General features: G+C 34.7%; 1 protein-coding gene across 2 annotated transcripts; it reads right to left on the bottom strand.

Annotated features, from left to right (window-relative positions):
* Positions 1-1,662: 1,662 nt before the first annotated feature.
* Positions 1,663-8,702, bottom strand: LOC114250782 (uncharacterized). 2 transcript variants are annotated; one of them, XM_089737130.1, is made up of 7 exons: positions 8,445-8,702; positions 7,677-7,756; positions 6,735-6,864; positions 5,253-6,521; positions 5,081-5,173; positions 2,782-3,237; positions 1,663-2,673 (listed from the first exon to the last, which is right to left on the bottom strand). In XM_089737130.1, exons 1-6 carry the CDS (start codon positions 8,550-8,552, stop codon positions 2,788-2,790), a joined length of 2,130 nt encoding a protein of 709 aa, XP_089593256.1. In that variant the 5' UTR covers positions 8,553-8,702; the 3' UTR covers positions 1,663-2,673; positions 2,782-2,787. The 2 variants fall into 2 exon arrangements, with proteins under 2 accessions (XP_089593256.1, XP_089593257.1); XM_089737131.1 differs by lacking the exon at positions 2,782-3,237 and adding an exon at positions 3,417-3,545.
* Positions 8,703-9,735: the final 1,033 nt, after the last annotated feature.

Below are 9,735 nucleotides of genomic sequence, written 5' to 3' on the forward strand. Positions count from 1 at the left end.
TCACTCTGTTGCATCTGGAGAGCAGGTTTCCAATTTTTCGGAATTTTTTAGATATACTGCAGAATTGTATGTTAATGTATATCCCTGGTATTATATATGCCTTCCAGTATCCATAAATTGTTGGCACATGGCAGTGATATATAATAATGAAGAACTTTGGTGCCATTCGTATAGGTAAACTCTCGGAAGAGGCAGCGGAAGCTCGCAATAAAGATTTTCGGAAATATACAGAGAGATGTTATTCAAGAATGAGAAGTAGAACGTCCACTAATGAGGATATTTTACACAATCTTCTTTCGTCTTCTGACCCAAAGATCGAAAGCTGAAACAAAATATATAATATTTAGAGAGATTGCATAATTAGAGACCTACTAAATGTATTGTTGTTAGGTATTATGTAATTATGGGTATCATTACGTGCTTTTACTTACTAATCCATATCAAATTTAACTTAAAAGCACTTACGAAAAAAAAAAAGGTTTTTATTCTATGTATTTATTAATTTTTTTCGATCCATTTATTTGGCAGAGTTGCAACTTTATGCACATGTTCATAGCATCAAATGATAGTAGACTAGACAAGGTATAAGGAAAATAAAGTTTCAAAGCGGGACCTCGCGGTACTTAGCAGGAATTTAATTTAATGTGACCCGTTCCATACAAAAAAATCACAAAACACATTTTTCTGACCAAACTATAAAGTTTTTGTAATTTTTGCCCAAAACGATTATTATTGAGATTAACGAGCTCTATCTATCTACATAATTTTTTTTATAAAAAAACAAAGTTGGTCCCTAAGTCACTAAAATCATAGAATCGACCCACTGTGCGCCGCCAGCCAAAGCCAACGAAGGGGGGATAGTGTTAATAAAACAAGCCATGCCAGCCATTTCTACCTACTTTTCTGCATTCTTGCACAAATAAAAGAACTTGTCGTTACGCTGCTGGTTTTTATTGTCACATCATTTGCAACAAGTGAAATGAAATTGATTAATATGAAACATGTCATAAAATGAAATTTAATCTCAGTACAATAGTGGTCATTTACTGTGATTTTGTCAGTGGACTTTTTGGAGGATATTTTTTTTTATTGCTTAGATGGGTGGACGAGCTCACAGCCCACCTGTTAAATGGTTACTGGAGCCCATAGACATCTACAACGTAAATGCGCCACCCACCTTGAGATCTAAGTTCTAAGGTCTCAAGTATAATTACAACGGCTGCCCCACCCTTCAAACCGAAAGGCAATAATGTTTTTTTTTCCCCACATTTGTGCACTTTCACATATACTAAACAGTTAATAAACCACCATTATTACGCATTTAAACCCGAAGAAACAAAATAGACAAAATAAAACAAATCGCCAAAAACGCCGCGACAGAGCGTTGCGTACTTATAGCGCTGGGGCTCTGTCTGACAGTATATTACCATAGTAGTACAACACATCTCCGCGTCATAGCGCGCCCTGACGCGCGCTAATTACGCGTTCTGTTTGACGAAGCCTTTAGGTTTTTTTCAGCTTTAAATGTAGAATTTGTAAATTTCTAGCTCGTAATGCAGTTGTAGTAGTTACTTCTAGAATATAGACGATCAAAATTTAGATTAAGAGGATAGCAGTTAACGTTATTTAGCATTTAATTACATACGTAATTAAACAACCAAATAGTATCTCAACATTATATTCAAAGGCGGGACTTTAACAGTAATGCAAAATTACATTTATTTCTTAAACCTATAATTATAAATCATTTGTACATTAATTAGTACTACAATACGTGACACTTAAAACGAGAACACTATTTACAAATACTTAACAACTAGCACTCAAAATAATAATCTTTTTTCAAATGTCAAGTAAAGTTTTAGAACATCCGAATTTAACTAGGTACCTAAAAATAGAACTGAAATGCTTATTAAATAGTAGTCCGTGGCTGAAGCGAATATAACAAGTATAACTTAAACAATAAAAATATTCTTTAACTTCCAACTTCCCTCACACTAATAATAAAAGTCGATAAAAAAATAAGCATACACTGAATTTGAAAACTAGATAGAACACGCATTTGATCTATACAAGAAAAATATATAATTTACCATCAAAATTTTATTAAAACACGAACGCTCAGTAGCCACGCGAGCTGAACGTAGTCAGTGCTCAAAAAAGGTCGCCCCGTAAAGTACATTAAATTCTAAATTTGCGTTATTATCTGCAAGTTTATTTACAAAGAATTTTGATAGTCATTAGTCAAGGACGGAAAATTTAATTTTTTTTATGTGTGTTGCTGTGGTTACGAATGGAACGACGTTTGAATAAATTAAAGTAATTGGATTTTTTTATATTTTGTTATGCCAACTACAGCACTGACGCATTCCCCTCGCCCGTCTATATTAATATTACAAGATAACGTTGTATACACAATGAAGTGTCAGAACTAAAACAATGTTATCATGAATGAAATCTTCTAGCTTTTAAATTAGTTACAATACCATCAAAGGTAGTTCAAGTGTAATTATAAACTTAATCTTCAAATTTGATAGAGTGGACGCCTGTATCGATTGCACCACCACGATAAGAACCACGCTTTTTCTTTGTCTTCTCATGTTTGAATGACTTCCCTCGTGTATGTTTCAAATCTTGATTTGCTCGTTCACCCCAAGAGCCACGAGCTCCACCCTTTCAAATACAAATATTATAATTAAGTGAAAAATAAAAATACGAAATAATACTTTCATTTTTTTAAGACTTTTGTGGTAATTAATATTATTTTTAAATAACTCTCACCTATTATTAATCAAACACAATTTTTTTATTTTGAGAATTGTTATCTCCTCCTTCAAAACTTTTCCTGTCGTTATAGCCCCCTTTATTGAAACCTCCACGGTCCCCACCCCAGGAATGTCTGTTGCCTCCTCTGTCCCCACCGCCCCGGCCACCGCGGTCTCCTCCTCGTCCTCCTCTATTAAAGCCTCCGCGTCCACCCCTGTCACCGAAACCACCACGCCCACCCCTATCTCCGAATCCACCACGGCCCCCTCTGCCGCCGCGACCTCTATCCCCGAATCCTCCGCGACCTCCTCTATCCCCAAATCCTCCGCGACCTCTGTTTCCCCCTCTTCCCCGGTCATTAAAGCCTCTTCCGCGATTAAATCCACCTCGCCCCCCTCTGTCATTCCAATTGCCTGATTTATTGCCCTCTGTTGCGTCACCATCTTCTTCGTCTTCTTGACTCTCGCCCTCCTGATGGGAAGTACTTATATTTTAATACCAAGACAACCCTATGTGATTACCATTTATGACGAAAGTAAATGCCCGAAATTTTGAGCCATAGGACTTTTAGCCTTAGCCCTAAATAGGTAAGTTCCATATTTTGGTGACACATGGAGTTGCCTCGGCTTTTCAATCTTTAGGGCATTTACCTTTGCTTCAAAAGAGTTATCCTTAAGTCTAGGGTCCACTTCCACAACCTCGCTAACGATGCGTCGAAACGGAACCGGTTTATTGTTTGCCCCTTCTTTTTCTTTAGGTGTTGAAACATGATTAGTACCCTAAAAGTTAGCAGCAGTTCATTAGCAATAATATTTTACATGATGTTAGAGAATCTTTTTATTTTTATTGTACACAGATAGATTTTAAAGATTGATGGACTATCTTGTATACAGTATATACAAAAGGTTATACAGTGGGTACCTCGATATAGGAGTGCCCTAACATACGATTGTTTTGAGATACAAGGCGCCGAGAGAGCCATATTTTGCTTTGAGATGAGAGTAAGATTTGAGATACGAGTAATCGCACACTACACCCCCGACCCCAACATGCGCCTCGGACGTTGGGATCGTGTGCAGCGTCTACCAATTTCTTCCATCTCAGACTAGACCTTGCTTGTTTCCCTAGTTTTCGAAGCATTTTTGAAAAGCTGACTGGCGTTTTTGGCCTTTTGTACAAAACATTATCTTATTTATTTTTTTAACCATGATTCTGAAGATGATTTCTATTGAATTAAAGCCTGAAATCATAGAAAAGCATGAGCAAAGTGTGCGAGTAGTTGGCTTGGTCAATGACAGGTACTGATAAATACATTTTTCTTATTCAAAAATCCTTAACACAAACAACTGAGGTGATTTTTTTAAGAGCTGGAACAGATTAATGGCATTTCAATTAATTTCAATGGGGAAAATTGCTTTCGGATACGAGCAAGGTTACAGAATGAATTAAAATGGTATGTTGAGGTACCACTGTATAATGTTTTTATTTCTCCAGCAGAATAGACTTATGCTGGAAAAATGCCAAGAAATCATGGAAAAAGTAAGATAAAAACAGATTCATTATTATTATAAAATGTAGCAATGATTGGTTAAGTACTCAAATCTTGTTAAGCACAATAGACTAGTCTGATAGTAAATCGTGCAATTTTATTTGAGTTCTTTACAAAAACCTAAAAACAATATTTTTGCTTTATGTTAATTTGCTATCAGTTCTAAGAGGATGAGCAGATTCATTACATGTGTGTCAGGTGAATATTTGGAGAGCTTTCTAGTGAAAGCATTTTCCTATTGTGTTAATTTCCCATGAAAACACATCATTTTCTTAAGTTTTTTTTTTATTCCCTTCGTGCATCATATTCCTCAGTTCTGAGGGTCGTGACCTTTACTGAGCACTTTTGTCAGGACTATGTTCTTCCATTCACTTCTGTCCTCCGCGCAGTGGATAGCGACATTGATGCTTTTTTTTATTACAGGCTGCTAATTTTATATCCAGAAGTAAATGTGATTTCCCTGATAAAAATGGAACCCTTTCTATAAATAGAGCATCAGTGCTTATGTCACATACAACAATTAGACTATCTTAAAAAATCCTGAAATAATTTAATTTTATTATTAAGCCTCAAAAATTTTATTTTATTTCAGATTTTTGATCTATGAAGTATTCTCAGTTGAACGCCTAAGCGAGTGACCTAATTTAAATTTAGTCTATAAAGTTCCCTAGTCATACAACCTTTCATTATGTCAGATTCAGATATGTCCTTGTCGGGTCTTCCTAAATTAGTATATCATGCTTATTTCATTGATTATACTGTTACCTTCACAAAGTTATTGTATGGTTTTTTTGCAGGTGCAGTTTCACCTCCGGAGGCTTTCCGTTTTTTCCCAGTTTGAATAGTGTTTTCTGTTTCCTGTTAAAAATAATGCAATAATAATGAATTTGAATACTTAGTATGTGCATTTAACAATTAAGATAAGATAATTTATTACTTGTTCAGGTTTTGCTTTCTTTTTGCTTGGTGGGCCATCATCATCACTGTCATCACTATCATCTGATGCTTCTGCTTTTTTAGAAAGCTTCGCCTTAGATTTTTGCTGTGGTTTTTGTTCTTCATCACTAGATTCATCATCTTCTGACGATTCCTTCTTTGGAGTTAGCTTTGATTTTACTTGAGGAGTCTTTTGAACAGGTTTGGTCTTTTCATCATCACTAGTGTCGCTGTCATCAGATGATTCCTGTTTAGCTTTGGCTTTTACAGGTGTAGGTGTAGGTTTGGCTTGAAGTTTAGTAGGAGCTTTTTGACTCTTTTCATTTTCATCTCCACTACTATCATCACTATCTTCAGATGAAGATTCTTTCTTGTTAGATGGTTTTGCAACTGGTTTGACAGGTGTTGCTTGAGGTTTCTGTACTAGTTTTTGAGGTTTTTTCTTTTCATCATCACTACTATCATCACTGTCTTCTGATGACTCTTGTTTTTTTACAGGTTTTGCAGGAGTACTTTTAACCACAGCTTTTGGTTTAGGTTTTTCATCTTCACTGCTATCATCGCTATCTTCTGAAGATTCCTTCTTCTTTGTTACAATGGCAGCTTTAGCAGGGGTTGGTTTGGGGGCTGGTTTTGTTTTAGCCTTTTCATCTTCACTGCTATCATCACTGTCTTCTGAGGTTTCTTGTTTCTTTGTAGGAGGAACTTTGGCAACTACAGGTTTAGCTGGAGTTGCTTTTGGAGCCGGTTTCTTTTTTGATTTGTTATCATCACTGCTATCATCACTGTCATCTGAGGACTCCTGTTTTTTTGTCTGTGCCTTTAATGTAGGTTTCGACACAGGGGGTTTCTTTTTATCATCTTCACTATCATCACTGTCATCATCAGAAGATTCTTCTTTCTGTTTAATAGGTGTTTTAGAATTAGTTTGTTTGACTGGAAGTTTTTGGATCTGTTTTGAGGGTTTATCATCTTCACTATCATCAGAAGATTCATTTTTCTTAGCTTGATTTTGTTTTCCTGGAATTTTGGCAGGTGTAACAACTGATTTTTGTGGAACCTTTTTCTCAGATTCATCATCACTACTATCGTCATCTGATGATTCCTCTTTTTTTTGTGGTGGACGTACTGGATTTGTTTTTATTGGTTTAACAGGCTGCTTTTTAGGTTTTGACGTAACATCATCATCACTGTCGCTGTCATCTGATGATTCTTGTTTCTTAGCTGGTGTAATGTTAAGTTTTTTAACTGCTTGGTTGGGCTTAGATGCCTAAAAGTGCAATAAAAATCACATATAGTTGATATCTTTATCAAGGTAAATAAATAAATTAATATTGTATTCTCAGAGGTAGTGACGAATATTGTTATAAAATCACATTTGTTCATTGAAACTTGTTTACATCATTGAAGTTTATCTAACAAGAAATACTAGCAGTGTACATTATTTATGATTTTCCACACTGAAAATTTACTAAATTGTTACCTGTTTTGGTGGCTCATCATCGGAGCTACCAGAATCTGAACTTTCAGCTTTTTTCTTAGTTGCTGGAACTTTCCCATTTGTTTGAATTGTTGGTTTCTTAGGGGCATCTTCTTCACTCGAGTCACTGGAACTATATTAGCCACAGATTTTGTATATCGGATCTGAATTCAGAGTTTTCTTTATTTTAAAAGGAAACTCATATGCTTTCGCTGATCAGTGCTTTAAAACTTATAATATATTGAATTTTTTGTTGGACACCCAAGATAAATGTATTGGTAAAAAAAAAGATATTTAAAAATCATTAATCTTCGAGTCAAAAATTAAATAATTTTCAGTTTACCTTAAAAATACTTGTACTAACTTATAAATTGAAGGATAAAATATTTACTTAACTTTTGAGAATTGAAGCCAAAAATACAATGCTACTATCTATAATATTCCAAAACTCATAGATTCTTAGCAAGCACTACTTTATCAATACATTCTAACAAGACTAAAACAAAATACTAAAATAATATGAATCATGTCCAATATTTTTATTGCTTAGATCGTTGGAAAATCTTAGTCCATCTGGTGTGAAACAGTTACTGGAACCTATAGAAATCAACAATTTAAATTCCACCACCCACCTTGAGAGTTCTAAGGTCTCAGTTTTTACAATACAATGGCTGCTGCATCCTTTATTCCGAAACACATTATTGCTTCATCATGGGAGTAATTCATGAACATATGTTAAATACATATTTCATTAGAAAAATTAGTACCTGCTTATGGAATCGAACACCGGCACACTCGCATTGCTTGATACAAATGCACCAGGCGTCTTATCCTTTAGACCATGATGAATTCTAAATTTAAACAAGATTATTATTCAATTTACACAAGATTAAATGACAGTCTAATAACTGCAATATGATTAAGTAACAATGAAAATAGGCTTACCTTTCAGCTTTTGCTTTATTTGCTTGATTAAACTTGGCAATGATGTCTAAGAGGGTCTGTTGGTTTTTGGCACGTGGTTTCTAAAAAAAAAATTTTACAAGCTACTTAGTAAACTGTAGTTATTTATACCTTTTAATACTCTGAAATAATTAGATATTTTATTGTAGCGTCCCACCTTAACATTAGACATTGTATTCTCAAATACAACACAGCAGTACCTAGTCCACATTAATTATATGGCTGCTTTAATACAGAAATGGGCAGATCAGTGCCCACTATCAGCAACCATGAAAGTTTAGAATTGTGTGACTATATATGTTGGATCCTGGTAATGTTGTTAACAATGAATTAAAAAAGGGTCAACATCTGTTATTATAAAAACCAGTACCAGACCCACCACGAAATCTTCTGAGGCAAACAGGTGTCTACCAATGTCGTCGGCATGTTTAAAAATGAATTGCTTTACAGTTTTATTCGGTGGCATTTTATACATGTTAGTATAATAATTTAGGATCCAACAGAGGACCGATGTCTGCGGAATAAATGACGTTCAGCAAGAGACCAATTAAGCCGGCTACCGCATGTGGGGCGCTGATACAATGTAGCGTGCAACCAAGAAAAACTGCGATGCTTAGCGCAAAGTTAATGTTTTATTAGGGTATCTTCTAAACAGAATCGCAAACGATCAATACAGCATGTTAACTCCCGAATTACACACAAAATTTAAAAAAAACACGTGTGGAGACCCCACGTGGTTTATATACTAACCGCTTTAGTTTTCTTCATGAAGGTTTGGGCCAGCGATTTGTCAATTTTTTCTAAATACTGGTGAACTAAGGAATTCACATCCGCTTGAATTTCTGTAGTTAAATTCATTTTGAAGTTTTTGTCTAATATTTAGTGAATCTCCTTATTTCCGGCTTCAACAGCGTAAACCACGCCGCCACCGTCAACTATCTTGAAATGTCATATGCACTCGCGTCAGTCAGAGTACCTACCGTACCGTAGTCGTCACATGTCAGAGAGAGTTTCCATTTTTCCAACAGGAAAGGCGAAGGTATCACGCTTTTACATATTTGCTTGTTTTTTTTAAAATTTAAATAAGGGGCTATGTTATGAATAAAATTAAGCGATCTGGGTGAAATCTGAGACTGTAATGAATTGGGATAAAATAAAGATTCAGTAAAATGATGATTAGTTACACATTTATACGCTTTGATAGAAGTTAAACACTTAACAAGCCACCGCTATTCCACGTTTAAATATTAAGAAACACTAAATTAACAAAATAAAACATTTCAAACAACTGGTCGCATACCCATCAAAAACTTTGTCAGCGATGTTAAACCAAACTGTTTCTTTTGCTAATCCAATTGTGCGAGAAAAATGTATGAGAATTTAGTTTTCTTAATCTAATCTTTCTGTTTATAGGAGAAGTGAAAAGAATGATCTTAAATGAAATCCTGAGATGAAAAACTCACTTAAATTCAAATTACATGTTTTGGAATTGACCAATATTTTTAATTAATGCATCATTCTTAAGGTAATTTAAACATTATGATCATCGCGCCCTTATCATACAACTACTGCCATGACTTATGATCATTTTGGTATTGTTTAATACTATATAACTTTCATTATTTAATACATAGTATTCGATAATAGATTGTTATTGAAAAGCCGATACTGTAGCTTAAGTAAGGAGAATAAGGAAAACTATTTACGCTTTAAGGTTTTTAATAAGATCCAGAAAACCAGGTTTTAATAAGAATTAGGTGTTGAGGTATAGCACTAGCTGCGTGTCGCCGTACTACTAATGTTAACTCGTTACCATGGTTACATTCTCTTCTTATGAGATGTGTCGTGTGAATAAAATATAACTTGTAATAAAAAAAACAGAGTCTGCTTAATCTTCCACATAAAATCTTAACACTAAGTATTGTCAATTTAGCGTTTCTTCTCGTTTAAATATGTAATATGTATTTGGTTGACAGACGTTTGGTTTCTAGGATTATACAAGTGGGAGAAAATAAATGAAATCGCTGAAAATTGTTTCATA

The sequence above is a fragment of the Bombyx mandarina genome, chromosome 22 (assembly GCF_030267445.1).
Source record: "Bombyx mandarina strain Sakado chromosome 22, ASM3026744v2".
In the NCBI taxonomy this organism is placed as follows: Eukaryota; Metazoa; Arthropoda; class Insecta; order Lepidoptera; family Bombycidae; genus Bombyx; species Bombyx mandarina.

Excerpts from the sequence above, each read along its gene's own strand:
- LOC114250782 (XM_089737130.1), bottom strand. The coding sequence starts at position 8,552 with ATGAATTTAACTACAGAAATTCAAGCGGATGTGAATTCCTTAGTTCAC. Across the intron at positions 5,174-5,252 it reads AGAAAGCAAAACCTGAACAA|GAAACAGAAAACACTATTCA; the intron begins GTAATAAATTAT and ends TATTTTTAACAG. Across the intron at positions 3,238-5,080 it reads CATACAATAACTTTGTGAAG|GAGGGCGAGAGTCAAGAAGA; the intron begins GTAACAGTATAA and ends ACTTCCCATCAG.